The sequence below is a fragment of the Caloenas nicobarica genome, chromosome 1 (genome assembly GCF_036013445.1).
Source record: "Caloenas nicobarica isolate bCalNic1 chromosome 1, bCalNic1.hap1, whole genome shotgun sequence".
NCBI classification, from domain to species: Eukaryota; Metazoa; Chordata; class Aves; order Columbiformes; family Columbidae; genus Caloenas; species Caloenas nicobarica.
In genome coordinates, this window is record NC_088245.1 from 207651028 (window position 1) to 207672849 (window position 21822).

General features: G+C 46.8%; 1 protein-coding gene across 1 annotated transcript in view; it reads right to left on the reverse strand.

Moving 5' to 3' along the window:
• Positions 1–16765: 16765 nt before the first annotated feature.
• Positions 16766–21822, reverse strand: part of PRCP (prolylcarboxypeptidase) — a 36743-nt gene continuing 31686 nt past the window's right edge. Inside the window, exon 9 of the mRNA XM_065658301.1 lies at positions 16766–21392. Within this exon, the coding sequence (XP_065514373.1) occupies positions 21191–21392 (202 nt within the window). The 3' untranslated portion in view covers positions 16766–21190. The remainder of the gene's footprint in view (positions 21393–21822) is intronic.

Genomic DNA, 21822 nt, shown 5'->3' on the forward strand with positions numbered 1-21822 from the left:
AAAAGCTTAATAAGGTCTGAAAATATCCATAATTAGCCTCATGTCATGAATGTACAGACGCTACAACAAATAGTTGCCAGATGTGCTAAGCCTTGTCCATATTGCCCTAGGAAAATAAAGGTGAGGAAGGGCAATACCTTCTCTGAGGTAGGGCTTTGAATTATTTCTTTTGGGCCTATGCAAGGGACTTTTAAGAAGGATTTGAATGGGAATATGGAGAATTCATTCAACTTGGTTGGGAACAGTCATCAATATAGGCAAAATTCAGTCTTCTGGTGGCAGCACAAGGTGGAAGGAGAGAAACCACTGGGAAACCCTGAGGGATGAGGGGATCCAGGCTATATCCTCAGGCACAGACAGGATGGGCACTTTTGCCAATGACTTGAGCCAGTTGTGAGACTGGCACCCCTCACAAACAGCCAGATATGCAAGATAGCGAAATACAAACATTGTGCACTCAGTTTTGCACAGAGGCAGTTCATTTAGACTTGCTTGGAGGAAATCTGGTGGTTTTTTGCAAGGGACTGTCTTAAAGTCATCCCTCTGCAGTCTGGGGCCTTCAGCTCTGATCTTCAGGTGAGGACCACTAGGTCTGGACCACTGCAGAGTGAACACATGGCCTAGATGCACTATTTAAAGGTAGGTTTTCCTTAGAAGCATGGTATGAGTTCACGGGACAGTCGGGGCTTCATGGACAAAGAATCAGAGGGAGAAAGAGGGAAGAAGGACCCAAAAAATACGAAAAGACTTTTGGAAGGAATGAGCAGATCCACTTGAAGAATTTGGTTCTTGAGAAAGGTAACTCTCTAGTGCTTAAAAACTCATTGTGGATAAAAGGTTCCTATATCCAGCCAGCAAGTGCTCTGTGCCCTCCTGCCCAGTCTGTGTCCTCAGAGGATAAACTGGGCATTTATAATGCACACAACTTGAGTGGAGATCTATGGAAACCTGGGTCAGCAAAGGGAACTGGTGTGGTCAGCAGAGCCCTGTTAGATTAGACGTCTGCTAATGAGCCACAGACTGACCTGTGTGCATCTGCCCCGGTCCTTCTTTCTTACCCTGTCTCGACCACAGCTCCCACCACTGTCTGAAGCCACCATGATGTACAGTCCCATGGTCAATAGCCCGAGGAGCCTCTCAGAGTTAAACCTCTCCTTTTTCCAGCTTACCAGGTTCTTCTAAATCCTGGTCAATTCCTCAGTGCCCTTCACTGCATCACAAAAGACTTGTACAAGCTTTTCTGGATTCAGGCTAGACATGAGGAAGAAATTTTTTACATTGAGGCTGGTAAAACACTGGCCCAGGTTGCCCAGTGAGGTGGTGGATGCCCCATCCCTGGAGACATCCCAGGCCAGGCTGGATGGGGCTCTGAGCAACCTGAGCTGGGTGAAGATGTCCCTGCTCATGGCAGGGGTTGGACTAGATGAGCTTTGAAGGTCCCTTCCAACCCAAACCATTCTATGATTCTATGATTCCTACCTTATAGACCTCTTGAAAATACAGATTAGAAAACAGTAGAGAAAGAAAGAGCAGAAGTCAAGTTGGCATGAAGAGTGTGGCCAGCAGCTCTCTCTCCAGTGTGGCCATGCAACTGCATGAAGTCTTTCGATATTTGAAGATGCAACACACAACAACAAAAGAAATAAATCAGATGAAGGAAACTACCACAAATACGAAGAGAAATAAAAGGCACTCATCCCCTCCATCCGGCTCTCTGGAACATTCATTGCATCTTACTTTATATAAAAAGTGTCCCCAGAACTCATTTATTTCCTAGGAAAGCTTTGTTAGCAGTTATACTATAGGGTGAAGGGAGCTGTCATTTCTGTGAGTAGCCCATTAAGGTGGGAAAACAAATTTTGGTAGCAAAATTGGCTGTGTCAGATAAATGTTAGTCATGGTGATTATCTGCCAGGGAATGTGAACAGGCTACAAAGAGATAAGAGGAGCTGCTGGCACCAGAGATCCCGATTAATTTTTTTTCCATGTACATGGAATTTAATTTATGCAGGCTTTGCAAACAACATCTGCACACTGTGTCAGATGGTCCGGCAGCAGATCAGCAGCTGCCAAGCTTGTACTCAGTTGAACTCACCTCCTCATTTGCTGCACTAGAGGGAGACGGAAAGGGTTTGAGCCTACTTGCTCACAACTCTTTGTGCATTTTTTAGGTGTTCCACATAGCAAGTGTCTCTCCATCTGATCTCTTTTGTGACAGCATCTACCCAACGCACATTCTTCCTTCCCTGTTTTTTGGTTGGTTGGTTGGTTTGGTTTGTTGGGTTTATTTGTTTGTCTTTCATTTTGTTTTGTTTGGTTTTTGGTTATTTTTACTTGATGATTCCCAAGCCACTCGCTTGGAAGAAATTAGTTCATTACTTCAGAGAAATATCTGACATTTCAGTTGATCTAAATTCAAAATACACTGAGTAAAGATTAGCATGGCACAGCACACAAAGAACACTGACAGTCACAGGCCATAGCAGATACCTCAGGCAAGAACTAGGTCAACCACTACTTCGGTTAACAAGGACCATGAAAACCTGACTTAGTTGTCGATGTCAAAACCATACTCTTATAATTTCAATATGTAATAGGTTTAATTCCTTTCTGCATTTCCCAGATGCAAAATATACGTCATGAGGTTGTCCTAGGCCAGGCACCATCGGCATGACTCTAAGGGCCGTCCAAGTACTCCAGCTCTTCTCATCACCAAGTAAAAATATAACCTTTTTAAAGTGCATGGGACACACAGATCCTTTTCTGAGGATGTGGAGGATGTGTCTGTGATAGCCCAAGGAGCTGGTTTTCAGCCACTTTGACTAATGGTCTGATGATCAAGGGAGTGGAGCATCTCCCTTATGAGGAAAGGCTGAGGGAGCTGGGGCTCTTGAGCTTGGAGAAGAGGAGACTGAGGGGTGACCTCATTCATGTTTATAAATATATAAAGGGTGAGTGTCACGAGGATGGAGCCAGGCTCTTCTCAGTGACAACCAACAGTAAGACAAGGGGTAATGGGTTCAAGCTGGAACACAAGAGGTTCCACTTAAATGTGAGAAGAAACTTCTTCTCAGTGAGGGTGGCAGAGCCTGGAACAGGCTGCCCAGGGAGGTTGTGGAGTCTCCTTCTCTGCAGATATTCAAAACCTGCCTGGACACCTTCCTGTGTAACCTCATGTGGGTGTTCCTGCTCCGGCGGGGGGATTGCACTGGATGACCTTTTGAGGTCCCTTCCAATCCCTGACATTCTGTGATTCTGTGATTCTGTGATTCTATGATTTCTGTCGTGCCCTTATCCTTGCCCCAGGTGATCTTGCTGGCCCTGGCCCATAGTCACTGGCCACAGTTGGTTGTGCCCCTATGACATCCTGGAAAAGTAAAGGCTCTGGGGAAACCTTATTGTGACCTTTCCATACTTAAAAGGGGCCTATAAGAAAGATGGGGACAGACTTTTTAGCAGGGCCTGTTGTGATAGGACAAGAGGTGATGGTTTTAAGCTAAAAGAGAGGAGATTCAGACTAGATATGAAGAAGGCATTTTTTACACTGAGGGTGGTGAAACCTTGGCCCAGGTTGCCCAGAGAGGTGGTGGATGCCCCATCCCTGGAGACATCCCAGGCCAGGCTGGACGGGGCTCTGAGCAACCTGATCTGGGTGAAGATGTCCCTGCTCATGGCAGGGGGGGCACTGGATGAGCTTTGGAGGTCCCTTCCAACCTAAACTATTCTGTGATTCTATGATTCTATGACATTAGTCAAAGTTGGGCACTTGGGGGCACAAGGGCTGGCTGGCTGGTGTGTGTTCAGGCCTATACAGGACCAGAAGAGACCACCTGGGTCATGGAGCCCAGACAGCTATGCAGGCAAAAGTCCCCAAGCCATAAATTGGAGGAGGATAGGGACAGTCTAGGGGCAGTGTTGCTCTGTGCTCATCCCATTCCCGTAGTTCTTCCCAAAGGTCTCCTCTGGCCTCTGCCAATGGGAGGACATGAAATCGCTGTAGCAGACATGCAGTTCTGAAGGATCTGCAGAGCATCCATTTCACGTGCCACCACATACCCCGGGCCTTAGGAAATAAACTCCAGCAAAAGACCAAATCAGCAACTGTAACATGTCTCAGGAAGAGGAGGGGACACCTGCAGCATCGGTGTCTGGGCTTCTACAATAGCAGAGAATTAATGGAGTAAAATCTCAGATGATGCTATGAAGTGCCCCAGAAGGAAAATAAAATGCTAATTTAAAAACGCGGTGCAGAAGTAGCTGACTTGCACCCCTCACACTGGTGTCCAATAATTCAGGATCCATTAGGACAGAGAGCAGAAGTGCCCCTGCAGTTCCATGGCTCCAACCCTGGGAAGGGAAGCCCTCAGTTCAGGTATCTGCTCCTGGTGCTGCTTTGTTATTTAACATGAAAGACCAAACTGCTGTGCCTTCTCACTTCCACCCTCTCCATCTCATCCTACATCAGCAATGACTGATGGATGTCCTTGCACTCCCAGGTTGTTCCCTGATGTCCCCTTCAGTTGTGACAGCAGCCTCTGCCTTGAGGATGGGCCCCAAAGACAAGGACTTTTTAACCATTGAGATTTCAGCTGAACATCAGATATAATTCTCTGCCCAGAGGGACATTTGTTGTTGGGCCAAACCTTGAGCCTCACACCCCTGAAGGTGCCTAATTCCTACCAGTGTCTGGTGTGACTCAGGGCATATTGCCTAAATTCAGAGACAGTAACTAGCCAGGGCTGTAAGACTTAAAGAAGAATATGCCACGCTAGGTCTGACTTCCAACTAAAGTAAGTCAAAAAAGAAGAAATACATTTTTTTAAAAAATTACCCCCCCAATACTTTTGAAAATGTGTATGGTTTTATCCATATTTTCTAGTTTTTCTATTTGCCACACACAGTATTATACTTTTGCTTTTGAAAAAAGAGAGAGAAAAAGAGAGAAAAATGAAGAAATAGGAAACAGTAAAACAAATCATTTTCTATCTTGCTAGGGAAACAGCTGCCCCATTAAAAAAAAAAATTAAAAAGTCAGATTTTTTTATTTTGAGAATAACCCTTGTGAAAAGCAATTTGATTTATCAGTCTCAGCCAGCTCTCGGTAACAAGCTGCCCTGAGAGCAGAGCCGTATACGAGTGTCTATCACCACGGCCGTCACACGGGCACATCATTGCCACGGCCTTTCCTCCTCCCCACGTGCGGCTCCGCGCAACATCGCCGCAGCTGTTGGGCAGAACAGCAGCTCCCAATCTCCTGCTGCTGTCACCACCTTCCCTGGCCTGGCTCGGGTGGTCCTTGGTTGTTGGCTCTGTGCGTGTGTGCAGGTGCGTGTGTGTGCACATAGAATCAGAACAGTTTGGGTTGGAAGGGACCTTCAAAGCTCATCCAGTGCCACCCCTGCCATGAGCAGGGGCATCTTCACCAGATCAGGTTGCTCAGAGCCCCGTCCAGCCTGGCCTGGGATGTCTCCAGGGATGGGGCATCCACCACCTCTCTGGGCAACCTGGGCCAGGGTTTTGCCATCCTCAAAGATGCACATGTGTGTGCACCTGCAAATTCTCGGGCTAAGCAGGGGGCGGCTGTAGTTTGACTTTCTCTCAGGAGCAAGGTGCACACTTCAGAACTTGCTGCTGTCAGTGTTGTGGGTTTTGTTTTATTTTTTTTCTGCAATGCAAAAACTTTCCCAAAAGCAGTCGTGTAAAGACATCATCAGCCAATTACTTGTGACTGGAGTAACCTGGAAGGATCAAGGCTGGAGGGCTGGTAACGTGGGATCCTCACCCGCCTCGAGGACACAGCCTGCTTAGGGGGCCCAAAGCTGCCAGCACATTTTCAGCAGCCAAGCCTTTTCCAACCGGGGTTACCCAAGGGTAAGAGCACGGTGGTCACTGCACTAAAATCCTGTTCTTTGCTTTGGATTTGGGCCTATTGTGACCACAACAGGAGCAGAGAGACCCTGCGATAGCATCAAGCCGCATGCCCCAGCCCTGGCGCAGCCCTGTGCGTCTATCAGCAAAGCCCCAGGACATCACTCGTGTCACCCTCCCAGGCTCTCCGGGCTGTTTCTCCAGGAGCCACTTATTGACTTGCCTCAACCCAAAACAACAACGTCAGTCATCATTCCCCTTCCCAGCTTGGTCACCCCCCCCAGGCAAGGAAAAGCGTCAAATAATCCTCCTCCGTTCGGTGTGTGGTCTAGTTTTCCATGTCGTCATGCAGACAGCGCAGAGACGGGGGGTCAGGCGGGTCATCAGAATGCTAATAAGAAATCTGATTGATGAGCCGGTGCCTCGGGGATGAATGGGATACTTAATTAATGACTTCTGCTGCTCTATTTAAGAAAAAGTTTCCCTCAACTCTCATCCCTCTTTTTCTTAAAAAAAAAAAAAAAAAAAAAAGAAACCCCTATAATCCCAAGTTTTCCAAACAACATAAAGGGAACTTCAAAGAAAGACATGGTCAGTTTTTATGTGTTGGGTTGGTTCAGTGATTCTTTCCTTTCTTTGTTTACAAGGGCAGCCAGGCTTGATTCCAAGGCTGAAAAATAAAAGGCCACATTGTTCAACCAGATTCTGGATTTTTACAAGAAATTTCCTCCTTCCCAGTAGGACAATTAACTGCTTCATTTCTGGGTCCGCCAGTACCAAACCTCCCCACTGGCCGTGTGAAACTCAGTCGGTTCCTGCCAAAACACGGCTCTGCTTCAGAAACAAGATGTACTGTGGAGATGCTATTGTCCCGTTAAAAGCTAACCAGGGAGCCAGGATTGGGGTTTGGTTTTCGGTTTTGTGTTTTTTTTTTTTTTTCTTTCAGGGAAGTAAAAGCCCATCAGGGAAAATACCTGGTAGGCACTTAGCTTAGGAACATCAGACTGTGTATTCAGGGTGATTCAAATGGGATTTCTAATCAGCAATGGGAAAAGAGCAACAGTTTGAAATGATCTCTTCTTGATGGATTTGGAAGGTTATTTCAGGCTAAATAAGAGCAGCAGGAAAGAAGATGAAAAGAAAAAAAACAAAACAAAACAAAACAAAGAAACCCACACGAATGAATTCAGGGCAGAACTGGCTGCTCAGTGTCAGCACTGGAGAGATGGGAGATGGCACCAGAGCAATGCGGGTGATGGATCGGGCCCCACGAGTCTCCCACTCGAATCCAGTCACTCCCAGCAGATCAGCAGACGGCTCAGGTCATCTCATGAAGAAAAGGAGCCTGTGGGCAGACCTTCTCACTCTCTACAACTATCTGAAAGGAGGTTGTAGCATGGAGGGGTTGGTCTCTTCTCCCAAGTGACAAGTGATAGGATGCAAGGAGATGGCCTCAAGTTGTGCCAGAGGAGATTTATATTGGATATTGGGAACAATTTCTTCCCGGAAAGGGTTGTCAGGCACTGGAACAGGCTGCCCAGGGCAGTGGTGGAGTCACCATCCCTGGAGGGATTTAAAAGACGTGTAGATGAGGTTCTTAGGGACATGGTTTATTGACAGTGTCAGGTTAATGGTTGGACTTTATAATCTTGGGGGGTCTCTTCCAACCAAAATGATTCTGTGATTCTATGACACGCGGCCAGGCCCAGGGGCTCAGCAGGTTCATGGGACCTTGAGCCCCTTGGTGGACCCAAGCAGGGAAGGAAACGGTGCCACTCACCTCCACGTGGGCTTCACCAGCCCTTCGCTTTGGGTTTTAGGACATCCTTAACACCAAGCCCATTGCAAGAACATTTCAGTAAGCAGGAGTTGCTCATGCACTCAAACCCATATTTAAGTACTTGGTTAATCTGAAGCTCACGGGAGGAAGAGATGGAACCTGAACAAGCTAGTGGCTGTGCCTGGCAGTGATGCTCAGCCTGGGCTCACAGGACCAGCAGGCTGCCTTCAGCTGGATTGCTGGTACTGAATGTTGATGTCTCATTTTTAACTCCTCCTTGCAGTAATCCTGTGCGCATTTGACATAACTTGCAGACCTGTTCAGCTGTAGCTTCAAATACAATTAAAAATAGTTTATTTTAGAAAAGCCAAGAGACCTGAGAGCACAGAGAGTCTGCATCAGTCTGAAATGTGGGCACAGAAGAAAACGTGCCAGCTCCAGAAGAAGAAATGTGAGGCATGGCTTTAACCTGGCAGCCTAGTCTACTGACTATTTGTAGTTTAAAAAAACAGTGCATGATTTTCTAGGTGAGTAAACACCTGTTTTGGCCTAAGGGTTTAGACCACCAGTTCCTCTCACCAGCCTTGCTGGTTAAAATCCCACTTGTTCAAATCCCACACGTCGGGGATTTAGGAGTCCCTCATTTAGGTATTTTATTACCTAAAAAGCATTGACCTACTTAAAGTGATGGGAAAGTTCAGAGTCACCTTCTTCCCTTTGATCTGGACTCCCTGCATCCATGATCTTCCACTTGATGTTACCCAAGAGATGAACCCTGTGGCAGCAAAGCAGGGATATAAAGCACCCAAATGTTCTCATCTGGGCCCACTGTGGCCCACCCAACCAGCATTTTAGGGAATTTGAGTGAGTCCTGGTTTATTTTTAGCCCTTCAGCTCTTTCTGCTCAAGGGGTTAATAAACAAACAGGCTTTAAACAAGCTGGGCAACAGGAGGAGGAGGAGGAGGGCAGAGGTGTGGGAATGGAGCAGGTCTCTGACCCTCCCGAGGACCTTGCTTAGGACACATCGACTAAAGGAAAAGGAGAAAAAGAAACAAGTGAGAACAGACCCGCCAAGTGATGCTGGGCAGCCAGGAAAAAAAAACCCAAACCAACATTTACCACGCAGAGCTGATTTGCATTTGTATTGGGCACTCGGGGAATACGGATGAAACACTCTTTATTTTTCAGGGGAATTCAGGGAATATCAGCAGCAACATCCATGCACAAGCACAAAAGGGAAAATAGAAGTATTTTGGTGATCCTGTTCTTAGGCAGCAACAGTGATAACATCAGCATAACACATCTCTGACCCCTTTTTCATGGGTCCCACCAAGAAAAGCAGCACAGGCACAAAATTACAGCTACTTCTGGCAGTGGTGCATGTGGGAGAAATGGAGGAGGGAGGTTGCATGGGGTGGATGTCACTAGCGATTTATTGCTCAACTGTGAACAAGAGGAAGGGCCCAGAGTCCAAGACTAATGTCAGAGCCCTCCGTACCTTCTGCCAGCAATGCCCATGGTGCTCTGTGACCCTACTTTCTGCCTGCTGGGCTCTGGGAGCATGAAAGCAAAGCAAAACCCAAAATTGGAAAGGAACACTGGCCAAACATTGAAAAATGTCACAAAAAGAGGAGTCATTTGTGGCCACTGAAACCTTTTCTATGGCTGAGCTCCTTCTCCAACCTCAGGCTGTGGCTGCTCACTGTGGGTGTAGGACACACTCGTCAGCCCTGGATCCCCCTGGTTCCCAGCTGGAGATCCCATCTGTGTGTGTTTCATAGCACCAGAGAGGTTTGGGTCAGAAGGGACCTTTAAAGATCATCTAGTCCAACCCCTCTCACTAGGTGAGGCTGCTCTCCAACCTGACCCTGAACACTTCCAGTGATGGGGTATCCAGCCAGTTTCAGGACTGTCTATCACTGTATCTCCTAAATACATTAGATGCCTTTCTGCTGGACTTCTGGGGGTCTCTGGTCTGGTGGCTTTGCAGGTTCAGGGTCACCTCCCCTGGACAGATGGACATCTATCAGCTGCTGGACCTCTGCTCTAACTCCGATGTAGTTAAACAGCTGTCTGAGTTCTAGCTCAGCTGTGCAAAAGCAGTGAACTGGCTGAAGTTGTGACAGATGGGGAAGGGGAGCCACCCTGCACGCTTTGTTTTCTGATAGGAAATGTGAGGACGAGCCACAGGCATTGCTCCTCTCCATCCCCACCGGGGAGGTGACAGCCTTCCAGACGGTGCTCTGGCAGCTCTCCATCCAGTAACACCGTTATAATTTGATCGGCACCAGAGCCAGCAACTCCTGGTACAGCCATAAGGGCTTTCATGGACCCAGAGAGCTCTGCAGATACACCCAGGTTCCCTCCTCGCATACCAGGCACACCCAGGGGAGGACAAACTGATCCACCAGTGTGCTGGTCCAGGGCATTGTCTATCACTGGGCAGCTCCACATGGCCAGCTTCTTTTTGCTGCACAATTTTGTGGACATTTACTCATTTTGCACTTTTAAGGACCATAGAGAATGACTGAGTAAATCTCATGCCCCAAGTCACAGTGTTGATGTTGCTGCTCCCGTAACAACCTCAGCCTGGGACCAGAGTGATGCTCCAGGAGGGCTCCATGCAGAGCAGGGCGCTCCAGCACAACAGTCTCTTCCCGGTCACTGATGGTGACCTATCTACCTTCCACACACTTGGGTCAAATGAGGACATGGGTCTACCACCTCAGGTAGTGCATGAGGCAACAGCGCAGCTCTATTACCGCATTACGGGAACAGCTCTGAGAGCAAAATCTCTTCTGCTATAAACCAACATCTGCTGTTTATCCCTGAGATAGGCCAGGAAGCCTCCTCTAATCTCTTAAATACCCTTGAGGAACATTTACCCCCATGTTTCATAGAATCACAGAATAGTTTGGGTTGGAAGAGACCTTCAAAGCTCATCCAGTGCCACCCCTGCCATGAGCAGGGACATCTTCACCAGCTCAGGTTGCTCAGAGCCCCGTCCAGCCTGGCCTGGGATGTCTCCAGGGATGGGGCATCCACCACCTCTCTGGGCAACCTGGGACAGGGTTTCACCACCCTTAGGGTCAAAAATTTCTTCCTCATGTCTGGCCTGAATCTCCCCTCCTTTAGTTTAAAACCATCACCCCTTGTCCTATCACAACAGGCCCTGCTACAAAGTCTGTGCCCATCTTTCTTACAGGCCCCTTTTAAGCACTGAAAGGCCACAATAAGGTCTCCCCGGAGCCTTCTCTTCTCCAGACTGAACAGCCCCAACTCTCTCAGCCTGTCCTCCCAGCAGAGCTGTTCCAGCCTCGGATCATTTCTGTGGCTCCTCTGGCCCCTCTCCAACAGGTCCCTGTCTGTCCTGCACTGAGGGCTTCTCCATGAGGAAGGGTCAAAACCAGGGAGGTTTTGCTTATCTATTAGCAGTGTGTATCAGACCAAAGCAATGTAGTAAGTAGTCCTCTGCTGTCATTTCCCAGCTGAGAAACAACTCATAGGTTACATGAGGCTTGATTCACTTCAGGCTTTGCCCATGTAATTCCTTATTGCACCTTTGCAGCAAGCCTTAGGCCACGTAGAGCTTCAGTTGTGTGAGGAAGGGTCACAAAACCCAAAGCGGTGATGTCAAATGTGTTAAAATTGCAGCTGTGGCAACACCAGCCTGTCGACACTTGCATATCCTGGTACCCATGTGCCAGGGTCACACATTGCAAAAGACATTGCCCTCTCCACCTGCTCTCAGGTTTTATATACATACTATTCACCCAGGAAGTCTCCATTCATAAACATAAGTTTCCAAAGGGAATTTGCTGCCATTTCTAGATGTTTTGGAGGAGAGGGGGAGGGAGGAGAAGAGAGGGACTGAGACAGCAGAGGTCTTGCCCCAGGCTTACTCTGCTGATCAAATCCCGGGCTGTGGTGTTACCTTCCTTTGCAGCTGACCCAGATCGAGCGCTGTGACTGCCCATTCCCACGCCACGTCAAAGAGAAGGTTTACATTGTTCACTGGATATTAATTTAAATTATTCTGGGGTGCTTGGAAACCACCTCCCCCCTCCCATTCAGTCTCCATGGGGACTATCGCAGAGGCTGGGAGATATCAATGGCCAGCCATGGACACACCAATCGTCCTCCTCTTCGGCTGCGAACTGCCACGAGCAATTTTCCCTGTCAAAGGGGACACATTCATATTTCACTGAATGACTTGCTAGGACAAGACAGACAGATTTTTTTTATTCATTAGAGACCAGTAAAATATCCTATTAATACCATTTTCCATTTGCTCCTTAGGTTCACACGCTGGTGTTGTGGTTCTTTTCTTCGCACCAACATCCTGCTGCTTGCTGATGGTATTAATAATACACCCAGCGGGAGGCTGTGCCCCCCAGGGCCCCAGCTGTCTGAATCATTATTGAATGACATTGGGGTTGTTCTGTAAATTACTTTGTGACCCAGGAATTCAGCAGGTTACTGCTATAACTCAGGCTCTCGCACTTGATTGCACTCACCTCCTGCTGCCCCAACACTATTATTAGTCTAGTTTGAGTAGCAAGTACTGACTTCATCTGTTGGGAGGAAAGGTGGGAGCCGCCGTGCTCCTCCAGTGTGACCTGGGAGGGCCTGGCCTCTTTTAGTGGCCCCGTCCATGGTGATTGAGAACGAGGGACTGGTCTTTGCAAGGAAATAACATCATTTGCTTCTTCTCCCGTCCTCTCTGGCACAAGGTGAAACGTGAAGGGGCAGCTTTGCAGGGCTGGACACATCAGCAGGCTGCAAGCAGGGAGGAGAAGGTCGCTCCTTTCTTTCTGGAGGAGGAACACCATGTTTTCCTCATGCATGCTCACACATACATACACATTTCATGGAGAGGGGATCACCGTTCTCCTCTTGGACGAAAGGAATGGGGCTCCTGATCACCAGAGACTGCCTCAGCCAGGAGGCTAACGGCAGGCAGATGATCTGTGAGATCACCAACAAGGCATTAAAGACAGCAAGCTATTGAGTTGCTTCCTATCAAACCAAAGTACACGCAGGTGTGGAAGCAGAGCTCTGGGTGCTTGGGGAAGCACAGTGTTGGACACAGTGACCCACTGGACCGTGCCTGCTGTCACTCCTGAAACCCCACCAGCATCTGCCCAGATGTACCGGAGAATTTCCCTGGGAGTGGTGGGCAGCCCTGGAGCACTGCTGAAGATTGGGACAGTGATATCACACTAAAAGGTTTATAATTCCTCCTGAATAAAAACAGTCAAGACCCTTCTGGTCTTGTTCTGGTCCAAATTACTCACTTCTGAAATTGTGATAAAATGCTTCTGATATATTAACAGCGATCCAATGCATAGTTCTCTCAGACACATTTTTGTCAGGCATTGGAAGAGGCTGCCCAGGGAAGTGGTTGAATCACCATCCCTGGAGGTGTTTAAAAGATGAGTAGATGAGGTTCTTAGGGGACATGGTTTAGTGCCAGTGTTAGGTTAATGGCTGGACTCAATCTTGAGCTTCTTCTGACCCGGTCAGAGGGTCACAGCCCGGTCAGAGACTCTTCTGACCAAAATGATTCTATGATTTGACCATATGAACCACTCTCCAAAATAAATCCTGTGCTGCTTTCCAAGAGGCAGCTCTTTTCCCCCCACCCCAGTTGTCTGGACAGTGTGTAACAGTTGAAGCCGCTCCACAGTCCCTCGCAGAAACGACTGGGGACTGTTTGCATTGCAGCACGGAGGCTGCGATGACTGAATGTCACTTCCAAAGCTCATCCATGTGACAGCAGGTGCTGCAGCAAGGCACACCTAAAACGCCGCTGTAGGGCAGGGTTCTGAGGGGCAGAGCAGCGTGGGGTTTTCCTCCCTTATCCTGGCAGCTGGTCAGATCTCAGCTGCAGAATCCATGGCAGAATTGATGTAGGGATGCAGACAGCAAGAAGGTGGTCAGGAAAGGTGTAATCCTTTCAATGTTGCAAGTACTTTAGAGACCAAGTGCTTTCAAGACTGGTCCAAGCATATCTTCTGCACGAGGATAAAAAAGAAAATGTTCTCAGGTTTCAAGTTCTTTGGCATTTCTTACCCTTGTGGATGACACCAAGGTGGAGGGAAGAGCTAACATACTCAAGGAAAGGTGGCCATTCAGACAGCCTTGCTGAAGGAAACAACAAGAACCTCATGAAATTCAACAAGAGCAAGCACAAAGTCCTGCCCCTTTGGGAAGGAAGGACTCATTGCAGTGATGCACGGTGGGCATGGACAGCCTGGGGAGCAGCTCTGTGGAAAAGGTCCTGGTGGACATCAAGCGAGGCATGAGCCAGCTGTGTGTCCTGGCAGCAGAGACCAACAGCCTCCCAGGCCATCTGGACAGGAGCAGAGCCAAGAGACCCAGGGAAGGGATCATCCCCCTCTTGCTGGTGCTTGGTGACCGAAAATCAACTGCTGCATCCAATTCGGGGTCTCCCAGTGGAAAACATTGATCACCTGGAGCAAGTCCAGGGGAGGAGCGCTGGGATGGTTGGGGCTGGAGCACTTCGCCTGTGAGGAGAAGATGGGGGAGCGGGACTTGTTCAGCCTGGAAAAGGGACAACTTTGGGGGCACCTAAGAGCAGCCCCCAGTGCCTACAGGGCTCATCAAGAAGGCAAAGCAGGGCTTTCATGATGGTGCATGGTTGGAAGATATAAAACAACACCCATTAACTGAATCAAGAGGTTCAGACTAGATGCAAAACTTTTAGGCAATGCAGACAGTAGAGCACATTGCCCAGAGGGGCTGTGCAGGCTCCATCCCTGGAGGTTTTCAGGACCCAGCTGGAAACATCACTGAGCATCCTGGTCTGACCCTGCAGCTGACCCGGCTGTGAGCAGGAGGTTGGACCAGAGACCTCCTGAGGTCCCTTCAACCTGAATCATTCTGCAATTACTGATCGTACAGCAGCGCGCTGGGGAGACGCCGAGGCCTTGTCTGTACAAACTGCTCTCTCCCCCTTCAGAAAATTCAGAGTTGGATACAATTTGGGGCTGGTTTTTAGGTTGTGCACTAAGTCCTGAATACTGTCTCTCTCTGCAGCAGGGAACCCAGTGCCAGCTCCACAGCCCGGCTAGCCAGACGAGCGTGTAGGGCTGGAGCTCCGTGCCTGTCCTTGAGAAGAGGACACACCAATGTTCAGGCACCTGTTTTCCCCATGTCACTCTGCTGGGCAGTGAGGGGAGACTGCACATTTCACTGAAACTAGAAAAGACAGCAGCTTAACATCCTTTTCCTCTTTATGTGCTATACTGAGGATGTTTGGACAACAAATTACAAAATGCAACCTGTCTGCCTCTGCTATAAAGCCAAATCCATGTGCTAAAGAGTCTCAGAGCCAACACTCGCTTTGATAAGTACTTGGTCAAGGTGAAGGGTTCTACCTATCTTGCTAACTCTTGTGGACAATAAAATTTCCTAATGTTTCTAAGATCTGTGTGTCCAGACGGACATGGGAAAACCAAAAATTCCCAAGCACAGATCTATTAGCAGTGAAGGAGTTGAGCAACGCCAGGCTGGTACCAGCCAAGGTTCAGGACCTTCAGAAAAGTCTCCAAAGCCATGGATCCATGTGGAAAGGCCTGTTCACCCAACACACAAAACCAGGCAGGGTCCTGCCATCCCTGAGACCAAGAGCAGCTTCCACACAGGCTCAGAAAGGAGAAAGCGTTTCTGCATTTCATGTTGCGGGGACTGTGGTTTTGCAGAAGGGCAAAAGGAGGAGGACCCTCTATTCAGGTCGCAGTCAAAGGGAGCAGAGAGTGCTCAGCCGCCTGCAGGAATTGGCCCCGTATTGGTTACACCCCCGGCTATTTGAGGAAAAACTTGGCCTCTCAAAGCTCTTTCCCTCTCTCCTGCGCCTTTGTATTCTCTAGAAGGTGAAGCGTAAGGGTATAAAAAGCTGCAAACAAGTTCCTACCTCTGGAGACCAGGCATTTACTCTAAGAAAGAAAGACCAATTGCTTCCCAGAGCATTGTCCACCCACATTAGAGAAAGGATTAAGCAGATACATTCAGCTATTCTAACAGATTTTCTTTAAACCTTGAATACGCCTCTCACACTCGGTAAGATAATCACATTAGTTTTGTCATTAAAAGATCCCTTTTATAGAAAGTACCTAAACCGCTTAAACCACCCAGAGAGGTCTCATACATTAGAAAACAACAAGACAAACGGAAGGGATTTGCTATTCCCGGTCCCAGTGTTTCGCTGCCCCTACTTTCTAAACTGGGGGATTGAACTAAAAGATTTTGCAAATCACCAGCTGAGAGGAAAGCCCCTGAGAGCTGGGCAGCAGCCCTCGCTCCCCACCGAGGAAACACTCGCATATAGCACTGATACCTTATAGAAAATACAATTTCCAGTATGAAGATGCTCTCATGTTACATCCAAAGCACCCTGAGAGGCAGCTGATTTTCCCGGGCTGAATATCTGGCACCCACAACCCAAATGCAAGATAAGCAATGGGTGTCGTACCTTATTACTGCCCTGGGGGGCACAAATATGTGGTAGCCACGCTAAAGGAGCACGTTGTTGGTCTTTGCTGCTGTGGGCACTTGCTATCCCTGCATGTAACTCATGCTGTAAAGCAATTTCTTCATTAAGTTCGTATTATTGAAAAGACGCATAGAAGAAAACTGCCCTAAAGCATGTGGATCAAATAGTTTCAGATTTGATGGTGAAGAGGAATTGGGCTGGGGGGGGTGGAAAAAAAGTAAAGGCTTCAACTTGGTGCTCCAGGTCTCAGCACCCGGAGGAAGCGCTATGAAATCAAGGAATCAAAATAATACAGGAGCACAAGTCTATTCATACCAGTGGGAGCTGCAAGCAGATGCTCAGCATCTCTCAATTTAGAAAAATCAGGCTTTTTTTTTTTAACAATAAAATAGGAAATCCGAAAAGTGCTTAAACACTGTGAATTTATCCCAGATCTCATCCTCAATTCAGATATTTTGCTTCACTGCTCAGGTAACATGAGGTAACACACATTTTCTGCTAAGCTGCACTGCCAAAACTGACCATTTCAGTTTTTTAACATGAACAGTCTGAAAGAAACTGGATTCATAAAGTTATTTTTGTAAGACCAAGGCTTTATTTTAAAAACACATAAAGAGGCAAGATTATAAAAGAATCTAAAGGCTACAGGAGTAACACCTAAACATCAACACCAATGATACTATCATGGCGAACGACAGAGAGAGAAGCATAATGGGATTCAAACAGACCCCTCCAAAGGATCGTTTATGAGCTGTTCCTATGGAGTTAAAAAAATATATATATATATATCTCACATATGCACAGTTTCAACTGCAGAAAGGTTTGTATTTTAAGGAGCAGCAGCATATTTTGGAACAATTAGACAAATGTCTTACCCAACTCTGCGAGGAGCTATTTTCTTATTCCAAGAGCACAAATCTGTCCCCATGGTGGTGTTTTAGCACATGCCTTCAAGCAGGTCATGGCTGTGAGTGTAAGTATCATCGGGTCACAAGTCTGAGTAGTTTCAGACATGTTATTTTTAACTGAAACTACCATAAAAATCTTTCATTTTTTTCCTCTAAACAAATCATTTCATGAATGCATACCCCAGTTACAGCACGGCAATGACGTTCTGAATTGACAGGGGAAAGCAAAAAATGTAGGCTCAGAGAACACAAGCCCTTCTGCTCTTTCAACCCCATGTTTGTGGGTTTCAGAGCATCCCCCAACTGTCAGAAAAACACGATTCCACCATAATCCTAGAAGAAACTAAAATACCTGACTGTCAATGTGCAAAGTCTTTAACATACAGAAAGGTCTTTAGGTCATTCATGATTCTTTCCCACTCCCTAGAGATTAGATTCACAACAGATAAATACCCTTTTTAAGAGTAGAAGTAGAAAAAAAATCCCCTTATTTAAAGAGTATGGACATATGCCTGTAACATATTTGGTGGGCAGACAGTATGGGAGACAAAACTTGATTTTCACTTTGTATACACTTTTCCTGTGATTTAGAAACCACATTGCAGGTTCCTGGAGAGACTTTCATTTCTATAGTCTATATATAGTCTATATGCATACATAGTCTATAGACAATATTTTATGATCTTCGAAGTTAAAATCACCTACAAACACAAGAAGTTACAGAAGCTATTTAGCTCCCTTCCAAGACTCTACAGCCCTAGATTAATTCTTTGGGCTACACAGCCCAGTTAAACCTCCCTTTGCCACATCAGAATGTTATGGATCCATCCACAGAACCTTCATCATCACAGACACGTAGGAAGAGCATGTTTGCTTGGAACTGGAATAAACTTCCAGGAACAAAATGGATTTTTTTTTTTTCCCATTAAAATGAGCTTGATTATATTCAATGTGGTCACCTAGGGAGAACCACCAGTTCATAGACAGGCTCGTCACCACGCAGCTAAATCTCTGAAGTGAGAAACGAGCAAACAAGCACAGAGGCTCACCCTGTGACATCTGGACTGCTGTGGGTAACTGAACACACGGTCTGCACCTTCAGTTTTGCTTCCACTCCAGAGTCAAGCATGAACACGACGTTATTTGCAGAACTCAGAATGTGCCAAGGGATAAAAATTTTGTCCTTGCAAAACAAAATCCAGTCCCAGGAACTCACATTTCATTATTTTAATGCGTTTTCATTGATACAAGCTGCAGCTTCACCAGTAAGATTCATGCTTTGGGGAAATCATTGTTTTCTGCATTTCCCCCAATGAGTAGGAAACATATATCTTAAAATCCCAATCATTCATGACCCATGCCAAGGACATACATGCCTGAGAAGAAGTATGGCCCATCACCATACACCCAGAAAGAAAAATCAGCCATTGCATAGACGATGTTCTTCAGGACATGGTTCAGAGGTGGACTTGGCAGTGTTAGGGTAACAGTTGGACCTGATGATCTTAAAGGTCTTTTCCAACCAAAGTGAGTCTATGATTCTATGATTTCCCATGGCCCATTTTGTTCTCACCTGCATGAAACATGCAGGAGCACCAACATTCAGACGAGGTAGCCAAAAACCACAGACAGGCCCTTGCTAGTGTACAAAGATGTGTACACATAGATTTTATGAGGAAGTCTGAATACTAAAGGAAAATAAGATCTGGGGTTTCAACTACTCACTTGGAGGAGAGAAAAATAAAAGTAATCAGAAGTAACAGAAAGTCAGTAACATAACTCATAAGTTGGTCCAAGCAGTAAGCACCTGATCCAAAATGCACTTGAATCAGTCTCACAGGCAGAAACTGAATGGAATGGTAAGATTATTTAAAAATAAAAATTAAAAAACAAAACACATCAACAAAACCACACTGAACAATTTTGGGGCTTAAATGTGATTTCTCAAAATTTGGAATTGAAAACTGCATGGGGTTTTTAAAGTTTTATTAAAGGCGATTTTTTCTGCTTATGAAAGGAGTGAAAAAAGAAAGAAAAGAGGAATGAAAGTTTGAATTACTTATGCTGATTGAAGCTAAAAAGTGTTTTCCAAACAACAAAGCAGCAGCTGTTTCCTGAGACAGTAAGTTAGCTAGCAGGGGAGAGAGGAGGAGACACAATCTGATTAACAATATACAGTAGCTGCTAATCTGGATCATTCTCAGCCCAATGCATGAATTTCCCCATGTCTTGCTCCATACAACATGGCAATGGTTACCCCAGAATTTGCGATTGGAGCAGCACCCCAAGAAATCAGTGGGAACAGTAGGACCAGGCTCTTGCTCGCCAGTTAAACCATTTGTGATCCCCAAAATTTATCCTTACTCTTGCAGATTCCATTCCTTGCCCTGCAGTAAACCAGGACTTTACCAGCCATCAATTAACACATAAGAAGTCTCTTAAGGAATTATCTTGCTCAAGAGTGTGAGAGGTTTAGATTGCGGGGTCTGAATGTAAATGCCATGTTTAACACAAGACAAGGGAATGCCAGGGAATCTGTTGGAAAGAAGATGTACAGGAGCATTTTAAAAGATAAAATTTCAGTGCTGGGTTCACTTTGTTTCCAGAGGATGGGAGGAGACTGGAAAGAGAAAAGGCCATCTAGTGTCTTAGAAAAATACTCAACTATCAGGCATATCATGAAAGCTGAGACAACTTTTCAACAGAATTGGGATTTTAGGAGCCTGGGGACAAGAAGCCTTGCCTGAGTCTTTCTGAAATGGAGTTGTCCTTTAAACTGCAAAGAATCCTTTCTGAAGAAGGGCCTCAGTGTGAATGAAGCCAAAGCTGGAAAATGAGGGGACTGCCCCAGCCATTTATTAATGTCAAATATGCTGTCTCATGAATCAGGGCAGTTTCTCTGTGTTGGAAGCCTTACAGAAAGCCCTGTGCACCTGGCTTGTTGAGCTCAGCATCAAGCTTTAGGCTGATCCAAGAGGATAGCTGCATTCTGCATTTTGAATAGTTCGTCCTGCAAACAATTTTTTTTTTTTTTTTTTTTAAAAAAGGCTTTTATTGAAGAGCCATCAGCAAACAGATCATGCAGAATTTGAACAATACACAGAATGGGGGAGAGGGAGGAACCCACACAAGGCACAGCCCCAATTATTTGTCACTTCATAAGATTTAGCCAGTACAAGTGTCACATTTGCTCTTCAAGAGAATAGCTTCAAAAGCTTCGTGGTTTGAAAAAGTTAAGTGTTTGTGGGGGACACACGTATACACACACAAAATATACCCAGATTTTTCTTTGGCAACCATCACAGTGGCAAATATTTCAGAATTAGGACAAACAGCAAAGGAAGAAACAAAACTCTGATGCAGATTGTGCATGCTCAGCCAGTTATCAACAGAGTGAGTCCGGGCCCAGCCCCGACCATTCAGTGCAGCACAGAATGGAAAAGCCACCTGAGGCAACTTTGATTAATAACCTGCCAGAAAACTACAGAAAAAGAAAAAAAAAGGGGGGGAGGAAAAAAAAAATGAATGAGAAAGAACGAGAAAGAATATTTACTAATTTTCCAGCATTCATTCCAAAGGGCTGTTTAGTTTCTTTACGAATGGCACAGCCAGTTTCCCCGTGCCTTCACCAAACATCACAGTGAGATGCGATTTCTGTCCCCCATCATGTCCACGCCCCGGCCATGGCAGTCTGCACCAGATGAGGGTGTCTGAAACTCAATCCCACTGAAGGCAGCGGGAGTTTCATCATCAACGGCACTGCCAGTTAATCCACTGTATATATAACACGTACTAGCAGCCAGGACAACCACCGAGTGCAGGGAGGAAGAAATCAAGCCCAGAACAGGAGCTCTTTATGGGAAAGTACAGCATTTGAGAAGAGGAAAGCAAACCAGGAGGCAGCTCAAGCCATGCACTTCAACTAAAGTTTATTATCAGAGAACGCTCTCCATCCCTCTGCCACTTGCATCTCTCACGGGCACAAGCGCTGGTTAGCACTGCAGCACAGGGGAGGAAACAGGAGTGAAATGCTCAGACGACTGTGCAATAAGGCCCGGCCCCGCTGCCAGCAAAGCCAACGGGGGCACAATGGCCGCAGCTGTTGCAGCACCCCTTCAGTGGCGCCTGGCCTTTTTAATCCACTGCTTCATGTAGCAGAGCTCCAAGTCTCGAGCTTGCCGCACAGATTTGGGGTCCGCCGGGTTGTGGCTGCGTAGGTCCAGGTGATGGGCTCCCTCGGGGATCACGATGGCCACGAGGGAATGGCTGATGTTCCGGGTCACCCCACCTGCAGACCATGGGTCCATGCCACCGTTGCTGTAAGGAACAGATATCTCATTAGGGTCTGCCTGCCCAGCAGTCAGCGGGGGGCCTGCAGCTCATGTCAACATCTCCACCTTGACAGTTTTGCACATGTGCTGACAGAAACAGACCTCAGCCCTGCCTCAGTGCCTTGTGTCCAGCCCCCTGCTGAGAGAAGCCTCCTTGGCAGACATACGGAGCTCTTAGTAGCTTAAGGCTATGCTACTGTCATTAATTATCTGCTAATTCAGGTAATAACCTATAATAGTGCCACGGCCTCTGGAGATAGATCTGCTGCCACTTGCCATTGTCATAAAAGGTTCAGGTTCCCCTGTATCAAGACAAGTCCAAATTACCAAATTAAAGCACTGTACTTTCCTTCTTTACTGTGTCCAGTTCTGGGCTGCCCAGTTTAAGAAGGACAAGGAATTACTGGAGAGAGATG